At 36.8% G+C, this 19,480-nt stretch overlaps 1 protein-coding gene across 13 annotated transcripts in view; it reads left to right on the forward strand.

The window, feature by feature from the left end:
* Nucleotides 1-19,480, forward strand: part of L3MBTL3 (L3MBTL3, histone methyl-lysine binding protein) — a 104,866-nt gene that overhangs the window by 44,457 nt on the left and 40,929 nt on the right. For all 13 annotated transcript variants that reach the window (XM_027551508.1, XM_027551516.1, XM_027551518.1 and 10 more), the window contains 4 exons: nucleotides 890-1,041; nucleotides 9,098-9,174; nucleotides 13,389-13,474; nucleotides 15,133-15,243. In XM_027551508.1, the coding sequence (XP_027407309.1) occupies nucleotides 890-1,041; nucleotides 9,098-9,174; nucleotides 13,389-13,474; nucleotides 15,133-15,243 (426 nt within the window). The remainder of the gene's footprint in view (nucleotides 1-889; nucleotides 1,042-9,097; nucleotides 9,175-13,388; nucleotides 13,475-15,132; nucleotides 15,244-19,480) is intronic.

A 19,480-nucleotide genomic window follows, 5' to 3' on the forward strand; every position in this document is an offset into this window, starting at 1 on the left:
CTGTATAATTATAGTAAAAAGAGATAACATCTATTTTGCTTAAAGTAATGAGAAAAGTGTCTGTATGCTTCAGCCTGGACAGAAAGATTTTTTCTGAAGGGCAGAAATGACTTGTAGTGTGTTGTGATTGACACTACTGATATCCAAGTACTTCTCTGAGATTAGGATATTTTTCTTCATGAAATATTTTGAGGAATGTTTACATCCACAGCATTTCAAGTACTGCATCTGACTGAATTTTTATTGTTTTTGTTTCATGTCCCAGATGGCCAATAATCTGTGGATTTCCTTATATTACAAGCTATTTTGAATGGCTTTATGTATTAACAGCCAGCTTTTTGGGTGCTATTATGAATAACATCTGGATTGTTGAATTACAGTTGTAATAATTTCCAGCCTTTCATATAGGAAGATGGCCTACTTTTAGTAGAGTACCCTTTTGAAAGATTTTTCAGAAGTGGGAGTGAATTTGTACTGACTTACACACATTTTTAACTTGATTATGTGCATATTCTGTATGAAGTAATTTTCATTGTTAAGTCTGTAATAAAGAGAGAGAGAAACTGAAAGTAAACTATACGGTACATAAAACTTGGCTAACTAGCATAGTCATCTCAAGTACCAAGACACAAGTTAAGATTAAGTAAACTTTTCAAGGTTGTGGGTGTGTTTGCTTTAAAGGTCCAGATAATTAATTGGGTGTAGCAACGGAGCGTTTTTCTTATTGCTGCTTCTTGGAAAGCAACTCTGCTGCAAAACTGGTCTATGATTTTTAAATTATGTGAATATAGCTGATGGATGCCAGGCTTTCAAGCAGGGGTGCAGAGAGGGTTCAGGTCCTTGTTGTTAAGTGTGTGCTTATCTCTAATTAAATCTGTATATTTCATAGACAGTGATCCCATCAGGCTTTCGAGTTGGAATGAAGCTTGAAGCTGTAGACAAAAAGAACCCTGCATTCATCTGTGTTGCTACGGTAACAGATATGGTGGACAATCGTTTCCTCGTACATTTTGACAACTGGGATGAGAGCTATGACTATTGGTGAGACATTTTTCATTGCTGTGGGCATTTTCTAATTGATGTTTATTCAAGTACTTATTTAAAACCAGTAATAATGCAAAGCAGAGAACACAAATAACAGTATTCTGTACTCTTTCTCATTTTGGATTTTTAACTTTACCTGTTCCATATGTCATGTGTTTCTAAATAACATCCTTTAGTTCTACTTTGTGATTTGTATTTTAGTTGACTGCCTCCTATGAAAGCACAGTTCGTACCACACTCCCAAGAGACACTCACACATGTGTGCACGCACAGATTCACACTTCCCCTCCTCATCTGAGGTGTCTTCTCTCATTTCTTAAGAAAATATTTTAATCTTCCTTTCATATTTTCATGCTCAGCAGCTAATTTTACTGTTTATAATGACAATACAAATTATTAATTGAGGAATATTGTTTTTAACCCTTAAGGGTTTTGGCTATTTTATATAAAGTGGCAGGAGGAACATAATTATAAAGTTATATAATCATGAAAGGATTATAGTAAAGCCGTAAGATTTTGATTAGGCAGTTGAAATAATGGTTTTTCATACCTAATTCACGTTCACTAACGAAACTATAGTTTGCTGGTGAAAGGAATTTCTGCGTGGTTTAGTTCTTTCTGGACAATACTTGCATTGAGAAGTGACAGTTATCTTTATAAAATATGGCTAATGTTGCAGTAGCAAATGGATGTTAATTTATATAAATGTAGCTCAGTTTGAGGAAAACTTGTTTCCTGACCTTTTTAGTGTGTGTATAGTTAAATATTCAGCAGAGCCATTAATAATTTCCATTACTTCTTGGATTGGATTCTTACACAGTCATCAGTTTTACTTGTGTTGTTTTAAAAAAGGAGAGACATTGAAAGCTATTTGCTGTTTAGACTTTTAAAAGATGAATTATAAAAATCAGAATTATATTTTATGTATGGTTTTCACAGAATAATTTAAAGTAGCTCCATGATCACATCACATAGAATCAAGTACTTTTGAATATTATAGTAAGTTTTACCCAGCTTTTTTCTGCAAAGCATAATTTTCCTCATAGGATATCTTTTTTATTCAATTTGCAATCAAATTTGTTACTGAAATACAAACCATTTCAGGTGTATACAAAAGTTAGAACAGTAGAGTGACCTCCTGCAGGCATTACCTACTACTGGCAATTACCAGTATATACCAATCTTGTTTCCGGTGTTTTCCTGCTCTAAAATCCCAACTCCAGGACTGTTTTGAAGCAGATTCCAGATTCCATAGCATTTCATGTCTGAATATGTATCTTCTAAAGATAGAACTTCTTTTTCTTTTTTCAAATATATAAAGTTATAAATAGCATCATGTCACTAACATACTAAAACATTATCCCCCAACTATCTTGGTTTATTAGCTTTTGGTCCAAATAGGGTGTGCATTGTATGATTGCTTTGATGTTTCTCTTGATCTCTTTTGGTTTCTAGTTTCCTATTCCTTCATCATTTTCTTCCCCCTGTAACTTTTATTTAAGAAACCAGGCTGTTTGTCCTGTTGACTTTGCCACAGCCTGGATTTGCTGATTGAATCCTCATTGCATTGCTTACCATGTTCTTCTCTTTCTCATATTTTCCGCAAACTGGTGGCTTTTGTTTCATTTAAAATTATCCATACCTGTCTTGAATGAGTGAGTAGATGAGAAAACTATGAATTTAGAAATATTGGAATCTGTCCTGGGTAGAACATATTTTTCTCCCTCCTGTGTTTGATGTGCTGTGTTGATGGCAGTACCAACATGACAATTGGGATCCAGTCCTTTTATTAATAAATGATACCTTATTTATTAGAATCTGTTGAAATGAGAGCTTTTTGCTTTTAAAGTTCTGATTGCTTCAGGGAGAATTTTTTAAAAACAGCTTTTGCCTGATTTAAACACAGTAGGTGAATGTTTCAGTTATTTTTGTGGTCCTGTAAGTATTATAGGGTTTTAAAAGTGCAGGTTCCTTATTTGACATAATATGTATTTCCTTTAAAAGCATTCATTCTTCTGGGGAGAAAAAAAGTAATGAGAAAGTCTAGGAGAATGTATCACATTTTTCTCTGATGCCAAATGCCTAGGGAATAGGAAGCATCCTGGTTTCTTATTAGAAAGAGCAGGGGAAAAAATTGATCTCTTTCAGCAATGATTTTGCACTTTTACGAGCACAACCAAATTATTTTTAGAATGGAATGTACTTTGAGGATAGACTTACAATTCTAACTGTTGAAGTTATATTTGTTAATTGTCAGAAAAAGAATAACAGTGTGTTCTCTTCCTTGATATGCAATTAAGGCATATTGAAAATTACTTAAGTGCACTGAAATTTCTCCAACCTTATTAAATATTATGTTCTTTGATCTTTGAATTTTGGAATGGTTTTTATCTGCATAAATTAGTTACTTAGGTATGTAATTGAGGTTACAAATTGGATTGCTTTCCCAATTTAAAATAGTTTGAAAATGAGATTTTTTTTTTCCTTTGAAACGGGCAGTGATCTTATCTCTTTTTACCTTAGTGGGAATGTGAAAGTGTGTTTGAATGCGCATGTGCATGCACGCACTCTCACACACACACACACACACACATACATTTGTGGTACTGCGTGTTTAATTGAAGTAAAACATTTCTTCCTTTCAAAGAGTAATGCTATGTGGCATTTAAATTTATGTAGGGTTGTAGTAGTTTTTAATGAGAGCAAACAGTATACATGTATTAGAATAAAAATTGGTTTACCTCTGGGTTTTCTTTACACTTTTGTTACTAGTAGTTGGGCTCTCTTACATGTATACATTAAGAGTAATAGTAATTTTATGTGTCTCCCCAAATAATGTTGAAAAGTTTGCATTGTGTTGTCAGTTTCTCAGAGCAGTGTGTGTGTCATCAACCATTATATGCAAGAAACACCCCTTGATGGTGGTGGTGAGTTACAGAGATGACAGGGACCTAGGGACCTCTGCACTTCAGTCTTGAGAGGCTCGGTGTCTGGGAACAGAGAGAAACACAGCACCTCTGTCTTGGCTGCAGAGTCCATGGTGGTTAGCACTTAATTATTAAAACCAACTGCTTCCTGTCTGTGGTGGCATGTGGAAGGAAGGACGGACTGACTCACTGAAGGTTTCTCAGAAAGATCTTCCTGGGGACATGGAATTTGAACTGGATCATAAAGAATGATAGGAGTTAGTACTTAGAAGTTGGGATGAAATAGTTCTGGCCAAGGAAAGCACTTACTTATGTTTAAGTCCATGGAGCAAACAGGGATATGTTTGGGGTGTGGCAGCCTTGGTATTCAGTAAGTGACTTAATCCTTCTAAGCTTTAGGTGCCCCCTGTGGAAAAAGGGTTAATAGTCCGTATCTCACAAGATGTTGTAAGGATTGAAGTAAGAATTTTAGAAACAGAAACCAGTTTGCAAAATGTTAAAGAGATGGCCGTTATGCAAAGAACTGACTCTTTGGAAAAGACTCTGATGCTGAGAAAGATTGAAGGCAGGAGGAGAAGGGGACGACAGAGGATGAGATGGTTGGATGGCATCATGACTTGACAGACATGAGTTTGAGCAAACTCCGGGAGTTGGTGATGGACAGGGAAGCCTGGGGTGTTGCAGTCCATGGGGCTGCAAAAAAGAGTCGGACACACTGAGCGACTGAACTGAACTGACTGAAAGAGATGTCTGTAAGGCACATCGGGCAGAGAAGTTTAGCCCTGAAGGTGAAAGTGGATTATTGTCTCAGAGGGAGTAAGCCCCTCAGGTGTTGAGCTTGGTTTTAGGCTGAAGGAAAGAAGCCGCTGTTGAGGGAGAGTGGAGACATCTGAGACTGGATAATTGAGGACCCCAGGCCCATAGGAGAAGGGCTAGCCTTGGGGAGAAACGAGCTTTGTTCTCTCTCAGTGTAGAGAAAATGAAGACTTGAAAGGAACATTGATGTTAGGGTGATGAGATGGCACCTCCTTTGTCTCTTCCTGGTAGTCACCTTGTTAGTGAAAATCAGGTTTTATGCTTGAAGCAAATTATGAATATTGAAAACAGCTTCTGTAGGGAATGAGCTTGGAAATGAATTAAGGATGAAAAGGAGAACGAGATGACTCGGTGGGATGAGGTCTGGGGCTTAGTAAAACAGAGTGATGGAAGCCCTGAAGAGTGTGCACAGAGTGGCTGAAGAGTGTGCACAGAGTGGGAGCCCAGAAAGTAGGCACCGGAAAGAAATTGGCAGTCATCATGCTTTGAATTTAGGGAGTGGGAGAGACCAAGTGTGCTGTATTTCTTCAAAGAATCTAAACCATTATTGCTTGAAATGAAGACTTTGATGTGTTCCTTAAGTGAGCAACTTGAAATGTTCTTATCTGACTCTCCGCCGAGATCTGGGGAGCCCAGTGTGCGCATATTAGTTTTGTTTAGCTTTGCCAGTGACTGATGAAACCAGGGCCCTTTACTGTCAACCCGAAGCCACTTAACCTCTCAGTGTTTCCATGAGGGTCTTAATGTTTGCTCACTTTATATGACACATGTGGGTTCTTCACGAATTCTTATTTCTATTATTATCTACCAATCTAGGTCTGATTTGGGTCTTAGCAGCCTTCATAAATAATTTGTACGTACTTGTGAAATGGACTTAAAAATTGTTTTGAAATGGACTTTCTTAACAATACACATAAAAACCCCAAAGAAAGAAAGGAAAGGCACAGGGAGTAACAGTTTGCCAAACATTTCACCATTAGTTGTTCTTCATTGTTTCTTCTTGGTTACATTTCTGCTTTTGAACACTAGATGGGACTAAGAGATGACTTGTGTTTCAATAGTAACAAATAATTTCACAGCCTTCCCACTTCTGAAGGAAGTATTGTTTGTTTATAGAGGGGCTGTAAGTCAACTAGATAAAAAGGAGGCTATTTTTATTTTCATAATTGAGACAACTTCTTTATTTTATTTACCGTTTATTTTAAATGGTGATTTTGATCGATATTTAAATAATATTGAAACCTCATATGAGATTCTGGCTGTACAGGAACAAGTGGCCAAAATATGCTACAGTGTTTTCTTTACTTGTAATATATAGAGAAATCCAATAAACAGAATTGTGTCTAATGATTTTACTTTAATCATCATGAACCTGACATAATTAGAAGTACTTGATAGTTGTCTTAAACTGAAAAAAATTAAAGAAATATTACATACTTGTTATTTTTTTCATTTTTAAGGTGCCATTAAGAGTTTTCCCTAGAATAATATAAAAATTTCCCTAAAATAAAGGCTGCATCATTACTAATAATCCATAGCCAAATGATTTTCCAGGAAAGAATAGTATAACTGGAAAATCAAGATCCATAGTTTTGCTTATACAGTTTAAAACCATGCATCTGACGGGATTGGGCATTAAAGTGTACAGAGATTTCCATATATCCCTCACCTGCTGCTGCTGCTGCGTCGCTTCAGTCGTGTCCTACTCTGTGAGACCCCACAGACGGTGGCCCTCCAGGCTCCCCCGTCCCTGGGATTCTCCAGGCAAGAACACTGGAGTGGGTTGCCATTTCCTTCCCCAATGCATGAAAGTGAAAAGTGAAAGTGAAGTTGCTCAGTTGTATCCGACTCTTAGTGACCCCATGGACTGCAGCCTACCAGGCTGCTCCGTCCATGGGATTTTCCAGGCAAGAGTACTGGAGTGGGGTGCCATTGCCCTCCCAGCTTAAAAAAAAAAAAAGCTTTCTTTTTTCTATCTAATGTCTCATGTCTCTACTTCTTTTAAAAACAGAACTCCTTAAAGTGTGTTTTCTGAGCTAGCTGTGCTCATTTCCTAACATTTTCTCCTAAACCCACTCTGTTCAGGCTTTTGCCCTTTCCCATACCCAGCTCCACCACAGCAGCTCTTGTCAAGTATACCAGTGACCTTTACGTTGGTAAATCCAGTTATCAGTTCTTGCTTTTTCTTTTCTTTGACCGAGCAGCAGCATTTGACCCAGTTGATTTCGTCTCCCTCTCTCTCTCTCTCTCTCTCTCTCTCTCTGTTTACCAGTCATTGTTGTTTCTTGGACTTCTTCGCCTTTTCTCTTTTCTGCCCTCTATACTTATTTTCTGGATGGTCACATCTCTGCTTATGGCTTTAAATACCATCCTATTTGCTGATGACTCCTAAATGTGTGTTTTTATCCTTGATCTTGCCCTTAAATTCCAAATTTTTGTGCTCATGATCTACTATTTTACATGCTTGTGAAACATGTTAATATCAGATCTCTTCATTCACTATTTGGAATGTCAGGCTGTGCTTGCAGTCTTCCTATCTCAAAAAATGGTAACATCCATCTTCTAGTGGCCATGCCCAGAGCCTTGGAATGTTCTGGACTTCCCTTCACTCCCACTCTGCGTCAAATCTATCAGCTTATCCAGTGGATTCTTCCTTTAGAACATTGACCTAAATATACAATCACTTCGTATTATCTTCACCACCAGCACTCTGGTTCAGGTTACCCTCCCCAAATCTGGTAAAAACCTTCCAGCAGCCTTTTGTCTCCTTCCCAAATGTGGTTTACTATCTGCAAAGCAGTCAGACTAATTTCTTTAAAACATAAATCAGATTATACAACTCTTCTGCCTAAAACCTTTCACAAAATGTTCTAGTAAACATCATTTTACTCTAAGATTCCAAGACCTTACTGTGGCCTAATGGCCCCTCTTGATATTTCCTGTTCTCTGCTTCTCAGTCCATTCCTAACACAGTTCTGCTTGGTATCTCCTCTTAACATAGCATCTGTACTTGCTGTCCTCTCAGCATGGAAGGCTTTCCTTTATATATTTGAGTGGCTCAGTCCTCCCCTCACTGTTTTCAGATGTCATCTTATTTAAAAAGTCATCTTGACTATGTGTTTTGAAGGAATATCTTAACCACTGTTTCACTCTACTTTTTTATTCCAATTCTTTACATAGCATTTTGCCCCCAGAATATACATTTTGTTTGTTAATTAATTTCCTCTTTTCCCACTATACTATAAGTTCCAAGAGGCTGAAAGTTGGTATTATTTTATTTGCTACTGTATCCTCAGTGCCTATCCCAGTGTCTGGCACATGATAGACACTCAGCCTTTCAATGAATGGCTGAGTGAATGAATGAATGAAGAGTGTTGCATGTTGGGATGAGAGTACTATATGGAACAGGTTTGATTAGGAGCAAGGAATCAGATGTGCATACTGGTAAAGAGGCCTTGGCAAAGCATATACTTGACTGAAGTAAAGATGACAAAGAGAAGAGGTAAGGAAAAGAAAGACCCCATCTTAATACCTGGTCTCTGCCATTCTAATGGGCAATAGAGAGAGTGTGTTTGCTTTTTGAGGGTGATTGTGCTTCCTGCTTTTGTATATTTGTCCTTAGAAATACTGAAATAATTTTAGCTTGCCTGTGTATATGCTGTTTATATACATGTTTATTTTTCCAAATGATTTTCCTAAATGGAAATTCCAAATTTTATTGACATTATCTTTACATTTGCTATGTTTGCAGTTGTGGAATATAACACCACTTGTGTGGGAACAAAGACTATTTGCCTGGTGTCAGTTTTGTATGTTATATGTATCTGATAGAAATCTCCTTGGTACTAATATGTTGGAAGAGTGAAAAATTCTTTGGTTTAGCCCTTTTTTCCCGAATAAGATAGATTGTGAAAAGGTAGAACTTGGTGTCAGAGAAGGCAATGGCACCCCACTCCAGTACTCTTGCCTGGAAAATCCCATGGACGGAGCAGCCTGGTAGGCTGCAGTCCATGGCGTCGCTAAGAGTCAGATGCGACTGATCAACTTCACTTTCACTTTTCACTTTCCTGCATTGGAGAAGGAAATGGCAACCCACTCCAGTGTTCTTGCCTGGAGAATCCCAGGGACAGGGGAGCCTGGTGGGCTGCCGTTTATGGGGTCACACAGAGTCGGACACGACTGAAGTGACTTAGCAGTAGCAGCAGTAGAACTCAGTGTAAAATGTTCACAATCACTAACTTTTTTTTTTTTTTTAACTTTTACTGGTATTTGAGAATTTTCCCTAATTACCAAATTTATATAACTTACAGGTGTGAAGCCTCTAGTCCACACATTCATCCAGTTGGTTGGTGTAAAGAACATCGAAGAACGCTCATTACTCCTCCAGGTTTGTGTTGATTATGTGCCTGCTGTTTGTTATTTATGTCAATTTAAGTTTATTTTCATGGGCTAAAGAGCAGACTCTGTGACTTCATCATAAGACAATGCATTTTTGAGCATGTCACTATTTAACATGCCATGGCTGCTGCTGGTATGAAGTGATAGAGTGGTCAGCTCACATAGAGCGTCACTGTGGTGTATGTGGCTTCTTGTGGATACTCCTGTAATGAAAACTGTCATGGTCATAGGGAAAGGATGCCCTCTTGGCTTGTCAGGAGCTGTTGTGTGGATGTTGCCACAGCATGTAAGCAACAAAGACTCAGCTTGGAGCTTCAAATACTTGTCTCGTTCTATTCTGCCAGCTAGTGTTGTTTTTAGGCTTGTCCCTTGTTCCTTGATACTGCTTCCTAGTTAGCGCCTGATCATTTACTCACTCAGAACCAACCGTTCCTATGATGGACAAGGCAAGTCCCTTCTACCTCCTGCATTTTCTTCTATGTTCAGGGATGAAAGCTCCTATTCTTTACTGATTTACAGAACTGTTTTGAAGGTGAAAGAATAATTGCATAAACCATGTAATGTTAAAGTAAGATATTAATTGGTTTGGTAACTCAAATGTGCTGCTGCCTGAAAGACCCCACTCAGCCCTCCTAGGTTAGGAGCCAGGCTTCTCTGGTGGCTCAGACGGTTAAGTGTCTGCCTGCAACATAGGAGATCTTGGTTCGATCCCTGGGTCAGGAAGATCCCCTCGAGAAGGAAATGGCAACCTACTCCAGTACTCTTGCCTGGAAAATTCCATGGACTGAGGAACCTGGTAGGTTACAGTCCATGGGGTCACAAAGAGTCGGACACGACTGAGCGACTTCACTTTCAGGAGCCAGTGAATAGTGACTGCCACTATCACCATCTGAATTATGTTATACAGATTCTTTTTGGACTTCGCAATTTGATATTGATCTTTTTATTTTTTTCCTTACCATCCTTTTGGTCATCATTGGCAACCCACTCCAATATTCTTGCCTGGAAAATTCCTTGGACAGAGGAGCCTGGTGGGTCACAGTCTATAGGGTCGCAAAGAGTCAGACAAGACTGAAGTGTCTTAGCATGCACGCAGGGATCTGTTAAATTAACAGGACCAGTGAACAGCAGGTTCCTGGCTATGTCTTCACAGCCTAGGAAGGGGTGTGTGAGGTATCATTACTGACTTCTGATGTGAGGCAGATTACCAAGTCTTCTGTCTCTTTTCATGGACTTTTATAATTCAGTAGCAGAGAAAGTATATAGCTTTTGGCAAAATTAAAAAATACAAAATGGCATGTGAAAAGTACCAAACACATAGCAGTGTGAATATGATTGATGCCACTAACTGTAACACATGAAGATGGTTAAACTTGTAAATTTTATGTGATACATATTTTATTACACTAATTAAAAAAGTTAAAAAAAAAAGTAAAAATATGCCAAATAAAAAGACTGGTGTGCAAGGCCTGTGCTGATGTTACTCTGCTCTTTGGATCCATGGCAAACAAGACACCCTTTCTCTGGAGCCTGTTCTCTAAGGGCAGATTCCTGGCTTGTGTCTCACATCTTCTCTATGAAAAGAAAGGATGTTAATCACCTGTCTCCCTAGGCAATTGCTCTTCTGCTTCTTAGATCAGTCTCATGAGCTGCCCTGCCAGCTACTCCATATTCCTGTTCTTTTTTAACATTGGTACACCTACTGTTCTTTTTCCAAAATTAAAGTCTTAATGTCTTTTAAAATGATTTTTATTTTTTAATTACCAAATTATCCATTTAGATAATGCTTATTTTTAAGAGTTTAGAGTGAAACTAGAGATAACCACTATTCTCTCTCTTAATGGCTTAATAGGTGGTTGTTATATCTTTGCAGAGAAACCTTTTTTGCCTCTGTATACACATACATGCAGGGCTTTAAAAGTGGCGCAGTGGTGAAGAACCCACCTGTCAATGCAGGAAATGCAAGAGACGCAGGTTCGACCTCTGTGTCAGGAAGATCCCCTGGAGGAGGAAATGGCAATCCACTCCAGTCTTCTTGCCTGGGAAATCCCATGGACAGAGGAGCCTGGCGGGTTACAGTCCACGGGGTCACAAAGAGTCCGACATGACTGAGGGACTGAGCACACACATACGTGTATGCATGCAGTCAGCTTTAATGTTACTTAATTCTGCAAGGAATATACCTTAAAAATGCACTGTAAAATGTTGACTACTTGGAAATGTTTGCGTATTTACTTTCAGACTTTTATTTTGAAACATTTTCAAATGTACAGAGAAGTTGTAAGAACAGTAAATAGCTCATTTATATAACCTTGAATCAGAGACCCATCCAAGTTTGTCAGTTGTATCAAGGATGTCATTTATAGCAAAATAATGGCATATTGCTTAGTTGTCATATTTCTCTGGTCTCCTTCAATATGCTGTCCTTGACTTTTATAACTTGCGTATGTTTAAGAATTACAAATTGATCATTTTGTAGAATATTACTTAATTTGAACCTGATGGATACTTTCTGGTAATTAGATCCATGGTGTGCATTTTTGGCAGAAATATCACAGAAACAGTGCTGTGTTCTCATTGGATCATCTTCTGTGCCACTTGATGTCTGTTTATCTCATTACTGGTTGATTTTTACCAGTGATTGATTGATTAAGATGCTAGTTACCAGGCTTATTCATGGATGTAGGGGGGTTTTTGTCTGTAATTATTAAGTATTTTGAGAAGACACTTTGAAATTGTATAACTATCCTGCACTTCAGTCCCACGTCGCTTCCTAGTTTTAGCATCTGTTGATATTTCTAGTGTGAATCAATATTCTGATAGTTTCTAAATGGTAATTTTTCTTAGTCTTTCGTTGTACATAATTAGATGACATTCTTCTGCAAAAAATAACTTTCTCGTCTTCCTGTTTATGCATTCAGTTAATTTATTTATATCAACATGGACCGAAATATTACTATTATCATCAGTGGCTTATATTCCATTACTAACATTATTTATTTTCATGTTCAGATTTTCTTACATTTGGCCAGTGGGGGACCCTTTAGGCTGGTTTCTGTGTCCTTTTGACATTTTTTATTATTTTTTGGAGACATTTCCTATTTTCTGGCACAGCCGGGCTTATCTTGTGCTTTCCCTGACCCAACCTTGACGTCACCCATTTTTCCCAGACTCCGTGGTTTATTTTTATAGAGAACGATTTGTAGATGCTATCTGGACACTTGATATGCTCACTGCTTCTGAACTAATGCTGCTGTTGGCCTTTCAGGGGACATATGGTTAAGTAAATATAGAAAAATTTGTTGATTTCTATATCCATTTATAGATATTGAAAACCATGAATGTATACCATTAGCTGCAGTTCATATCTAATACCACCAAATTCATTCTGGTTTTTCACTTTTCATATTTATAGTCAGTGAGAAATCTGGCTTCTATTTTCTCTTTTTCAGTAAGTAAAGACTACATAAAGTAGCCATAAAGAGGATTACATAAAGTAGCCGGTTTCCTCCCCTACTGGGCCAACGCTAATTCCGACTCATGTCTACCTAAGGGGCTTTGGACTCTGGAGGAAACAGGGAGAGTGAGACGGAGGAAAGATGTTGTTTTTATACATTCTATCAGTACTGTTCCATGATTTATTTTAACTTATTTGGCCTAACAATATGATTGTCTGGAATATTTCACATATTGGTGTATATATAAACCTGCCTCACTCTTTTAAATAAATGCTTTCTGTTTTACATTTACGATATTTGTGTGTGTGTGTGTATGTGTGTGTGTATATTTCTATATTGATGGTCATTTAACTGATTTTACATTTTCACATTTACAAATGATGTATTTTCTTTGTACACACGTATGAGATTCTTCCTAGATTGATAGAAGTGAAATATCGAGACTAAAGGGTGTTTATATTTGTGTGTTTGTGTATATCTTGTGTTGTAAGACTGTCCTAACTTGAGAATGCAAATTATATATATTCTCATTTAAAAGTTAATAGAGAAATCATGATCTAGATGAAAACTACTTCATTATTACATGTGGTTCCAAGTGTGTAATCAGTTTAAGTTTGTTTTGTGTAATATGAGCATGCTTTTCTTCATTGTAATGATAACAATATTTCATCATTTCATAGGCCTGCTTGTGGTTGTCACTATCACTTTGGTTAAACCTGATAGGATTTACTGTTTTCATTCTTAGGTTATCCAAATGTGAAACATTTTTCTTGGGATAAATACTTAGAAGAAACCAATTCTTTACCTGCTCCTGCAAGAGCTTTCAAAGTGGTGAGATATTATACTTTACAATATTTGATTCATTTATGTTGGTAATAGTGTTCAGTCATTGAAATTTAAGAACAGAAAAAGTATTGGTAAACAGGAACGAGAGAGAAGCAGAAGACCAAAGAAGATGTTTTTGAATTTTTACAATTTTGAAAGGGAAATGATTACTGGGGCGGGGAGGGGGTTTGTTGTTGCCAACTAAAGAATACTTCCATTTTGGACTTTAAAGTCTCCTTGGAAAATAATTATGTTTGAATTGGTTTGCAGTGAGTTGATTGTACAGCAGACTTCTGTTTTTCCAGCTAGATATTCTGAAAGACCAAACAGCACAAGATATCTATTGTTTTATAATGAAAACTTTATTTCTTCATTCCTTTGGGTTTGTTTATGGCAAGCTGAGATGTTGTGTGTTTTAATATTATTGCTATAAATCATCATGTTTGACTACCACAATACAAGGTCATCTGTTTTGATTATAGTGTCTTTCTAATCCAGGTAATTGCTTCTTGCCTATTAAGATTCAAAGTTAACGTCATTTGTGTGCAAGGGAAGAATACAAAAATGAAATGTATTTAAAATTTTTTAAAATCTCAAGCAACTTGCTTTATAATTAGTATTTAAGAAAAGAAAGATATATTAAATACTTGATTAAAAAAAAAGTGACAGTATTATAAGCAACATTTTTAATAAATCCTTTTGTGTGTAAATTTATAGGATTTTTAATGATAAAATTAATTAGTAGATATGGATTCAAATACATCAGAAAAGAACATAAAAATTTTTGAGAGAAAATTTGTTACATGAAGAAAAGCCATAAATTCAGGATTATACATGAGTAATGTTTAGAGTCATGAAATTTTATAGATTTTTATCTGACCCTCTAACTTAGCCTCATACAGAAAAGAGCTGCTTTGCAGTTTTGCTTTGAACTGGATAAAATCATGTCAAACTCAGTTTGTATATCTAGTGTCACAGTGATATCAGAGAGAAAATCAGAATTCCTTTAGCTTGGCCTTTAGGTGCCTTGCATTTATTGTTTTGCATCCTTTGCATAATTTTCACACTTGATTTTCATAGCCAGACTTTTATTATACCTGTTAGCCATCACCTTTCCTTCTGCCCATAAATTTTTCAGAGGGTTGTAGGTTTCTGCTGAGTTTTGAGGTGTAGGTAGCCCCATTCCTGTTCTTTGTAGAACAGTTCTACCTGTGTGTCTTGATTGCTAATTTTCTTCTTAGAAAGACTTCTGTTACTTTTTTGTGTCAAGCTAATTTCTGTGTCTCCTCTCCACAACTTCAACGTTCTTCCCTCTCTCTTATAACTTTCATGTTTGTTGACTTTTGCCAAGACAGCTCCAAGTAATGAGAAAAAATTCTTGTCTTCCCTATGACTAATCAGAAAAACCACAGTGTTCTGAATTTCAGCTTAAGATTTTTGACTTCCTGTTTGCTCCTGTGGCTAGTTGCTCAGGCTCTTTCTATCGCCTGCAGGCTTGGCTGTGTGATTTGGGATTTTTTTTTTGTTTTGTAAGGAGAATGAAGTCCAAAGCCGTTTTAGGAACTTGAGTTCGGGAGGCTGGTTCTCTTATAATAGTTCAGTTTTTTTTTTTAATTCTATCTTTGTGACTGTATCTCACTATATAAAATTTTCTGTTACGGCAGAAGCCACCACATGGATTCCAGAAAAAAATGAAGCTTGAGGTCATAGACAAAAGAAATCCCATGTTTATTAGAGTAGCAACAGTTGCAGACACAGATGATCACCGAATAAAAGTAAGTATTTTCTGTTGTGCTTTTGTTTTTCTTTTTTTTTTAACAAGACATCTTGGATGAAAACTTCAGCAGACATTTAATTCGTGAAGTCCTCAAATTACATTAGTAAAATCATAGGAATATGCAAATTAAGTGATTATGTATCTTTGTAAGTGTTTTTCTACTTTTCTTTATGTAAGTTTTCTCCTTATTTATGACTGACTTTTAATATTTTAAGTTGTATTTGGAAGAAAAAGTAGATACAGTGTATAAGGTAATCTGTTCAGAAGGCGATATAATACTTCATTTTCCAATAGTGTGTGTATATATATATATATATTTTTAATTAAGTTCGGGTTTTTTTTTTTTTTATGGGATGTTGGTTTTTGAGACATCCAAGGCCACTGGGTTCCTTCCTTCTCTCTGACAATTTCTCTCTGGAAACTCTCAAGATTATCTTTGTCCCTAATATTTTGATGTTTTGTGATAACATACTTTCGTATGAGGGTTTTTTTTTCATTATCTTGCATAAATCTCCGTATTCAGACTTGAGCCAGTCCTGTCATTTTCCAGACCTCCTGACATACTTGCTGCCTCCACATTGAGTCCTTCTAGATTCTACACAGTGAGCTCGTTCTCCCCGGCCCTGCTCTCCCTCTCTCGGCGTCTGGGTTGCAACCCACCCCCTCTCTTCCAGTGGCTCAGCTCTCCCTCACCCACTTGTGCCCTCTGCACTCATCATTGCCACGTCTATCAGCTACTTTGCTTCTCCGTTTGTCCTTCTGGGTTTATACATTGTCACACATAACTTTCATTTCAGAAGAGAGTGCAAATAAGCACCTGGGTCTAAAATGTGGTTTATTGAGTTGCCTTTCACCTCAACAGAAAATCCAACCAAATTAGTTTTTTTTAAAAAATGAAATGCTGTGCTCTCAAAAACTATTATCTGTCTTCATCTTGAAATTGTCAATAATGAATATTCAGTTTTTATAAAGGGTCCAAATTACACTTTTAGGTAAAAAATGTATCTAATTTCCTAAACTGTGATTTAAAATATTTTAAATTATCTGTACTATGCTTTGATATAGTAGTCTATTTTCTTTAGAATTTTCATTCAGCCTCATTGCTGAGTTGCTTTTATGTTAATTGTCTTTATAGTGGAACATTTCTATTATAAGTATTTTTGGATGTCTCTTAGGCTTCCCTTATGGCTCAGCTGGTAAAGAATCTGCCTGCAATATGGGAGACCTGAGTTCAATCCCTGGGTTGGAAACATCCCCTGGAGAAGGGAAAGGCTACCCACTCCAGTATTCTGCCCTGGAGAATTCCATGGACTGTGTAGTCCTTGGGATTGCAGAGTTGGATACGACTGAATGAGTTTCACTTTCACTTGTGTTTTGTACAATGCTTAAATATTTCGTGTTGCATGTTTATGTATCTTTCTCTCTTACTCTTTGTTAGGTAATTTTATTTCATTTCAAAATAGGACCCAGCAAGAGAACAACTATCACTTAGCATTATGAGAAAGTCTGATTTTTTTGTTTATGAAAACCTCTTAATGTGCCAGTGACTCAAGTAGTAAAGATGAAATGAAACTATACAAACTATAATAAATTTATTTCATCTGGGCTTCCATAGTAAGAGTATTAATTAGGTTTAATTTTTTTATATATTATGTTTGCATAATTTCTGATAGCAATCTTTAATTGAAGTATTGGTGGCTAAGATGGTAAAGAATCTGCCTGCAATGCAGAAGACCCAGGTTCAATTCCTGGGTTGGGAAGATCCCCTGGAGAAGGGAATGGCAACCCACTTCAGTATTATTGCCTGGAGAATTCCTTGGACAGAGGAGCCTGGCAGGCTACAGTCCATGGGGTCTCAAGAGTTGGACACGACTGAGCAACTAATGCACACATATTTCTGATAGCAATTTTTAATTAAAGTACACTTGACTTATAATATTTTATTAGTTTCAAATGTACAGTGTGATTCAGTATCTTTGCAGGTTATACTCTATTAAAAGTTATTACAAGATAATGGCTATAATTCCCTTTGCTGTACAGTATATCCTTGTTGCTGATCTGTTTTATGTACAGTAGTTTGTAATCTATTAATCCTGTACTGAACTCCAGGAGTTGGTGATGGACAGGGGGGCCTGGCGTGCTGCAGTTCATGGGATTGCAAAGAGTCAGGCATGACTGAGCGACGGAACTGAACTGAACTGAACCGAATCCTGTACTGCTAATTTGTTCTTTCTCCCCTCTCTCTCCCCTTTGATAACCACTGGTTTGCTTTCTATATCTGTGAATCTTTCTGTTTTGCATATACATTTACTTGTATGATTTTTTAGATTCCACATATAAGTGATTAAATAGCAGTTTTTAAGTGCATTTGCTCCTTATTAGAGAATTGTATTGTTCCTCTGTTCATAATATTTAAATTAAATTTTAACTCTGAAATTTAACCTTAAATTGCTAAAATTCTCCCAGTTGCCAGCCAGCCTAGTTTGTAGAAGAGATTCAGCTTATTTACAGTAACTAAAATATTGTCTCCTTTTTGTTGCATATTGTCATATATTGTCAATAGATCTGTCATCTTTGATAGATGACTTTTCATTGCCAAACTGAGATATCAGTTTTAATGAAAACTAGGAAGGGGTTTGAGGTTGCACAGAGTTGGACACGACGTAGCAGCAGCAGCAGCAGGAAGGGGTTTATGGTATCATTAGATATATTATCTTCAACATATTCTTAAAGGTATTTGGGAGGAAATTATTAAAAGAACCCTTTTATTTATGATGATACCAAGATTTTTGGACTCTATATTGCAGTACAATAGTGTCCTTTTTAGTATCACTGGAAATTTTCAGTATACAGTAGAGTTACTTAGAAGTTAAGTAAATGACATGTTAGGTGCACAGAACCCAAGTTATACTTCTAAGTTTAGAACCTCCTTGGTGGGCTCACCCATTGTTTTTTCCTTCTTATTTTTAGTTATTACAAGTAATTCTAGTGTGGAGGTCGACCTAGTAATCCAGGTCGGAGAACCATTTACTTATTAGGATTGAGTTTGTTTGCCACAGGAAGATAGCTAAATTTTGTAAAATGTAACAAATTTTACATGAGTTACATGAACATTGTTTCCAGTGTGGAAGAAATGAAATTTAGGAATAGGAATATAAGAAAACAGAGTTTCATGTATTTAGTAAAATAGAACACTATCACTTGATGATTAGTTGAGAATTAGAATGCTTAAAATTTACTTTACGCTATGAACTATGTATAACTTCTTAGTTATTGGTAGTACTGACAGCGTAAGCTGATACTCTTAATCAGTGTTATTTGAATGTTACTTTTGATCAGAGGAAAGAAAAGGGTTGTTTCAAATTAAACAGCTTTAAGTGTTGCTTTTATATGCAATGTATGTGAAGGATGAACAAGTTTATTTTGGATCTGTGAATCTTAAGCTTGTTACTCCTCCTGACTAACTTTGTGATTTTTTTCTCCATTTTAAAATTTTATCCATGATTTCCTCCAGATGTGGAATTCTGTGGGATTTAATTCTAGGATTAATTGATTTCTAAGCTTGAGAAAGCAGATCCATTGCAAAGGACATTATTTTGAACCCATATATACATACTTTCGGAGAAGGCAATAGCAACCCACTCCAGTACTCTTGCCTGGAAAAATCCCATGGACAGAGGAGCCTGGTGGGCTGCAGTCCATGGGATCGCTAAGAGTCGGACACGACTGAGCGACTTCACTTTCACTTTTCACTTCCATGTATTGGAGAAGGAAATGGCAACCCACTCCAGTGTTCTTGCCTGGAGAATCCGAGGGACGGGGGAGCCGTCTATGGGGTGGCACAGAGTCAGACATGATTGAAGCCACTTAGCAGCAGCAGCATACATGCTTTAGTAACTCTGTACTTCTCCGTTACATAAACATACCGTAAGTTATATAACCAGTCTTGTAGATGGTAGGCATTCTGGTTTTTTTTCTGGTACAACAATGAATTATTTAGATTATCAAGTCAAAGATGATATATTTTAAGTGTTAATCACTGTTGCCACATACCTCTCCAGAAATATCTCATCAGTCAAGGCTCTTGTCAGTGGTCTATGAGAGCGTCCATTAATCTCATGTTCACTAGCTCTAGGAATCACCAAAATGGAACATTCTGGCAGATTGAAAGGAAAAGTATTGCATCTTGTGGATTTTAATTTGTACCTTTTTAGTTTTAAGTGAAATTGTCTTTT

Source organism: Bos indicus x Bos taurus, chromosome 9 (assembly GCF_003369695.1).
Source record: "Bos indicus x Bos taurus breed Angus x Brahman F1 hybrid chromosome 9, Bos_hybrid_MaternalHap_v2.0, whole genome shotgun sequence".
NCBI classification, from domain to species: Eukaryota; Metazoa; Chordata; class Mammalia; order Artiodactyla; family Bovidae; genus Bos; species Bos indicus x Bos taurus.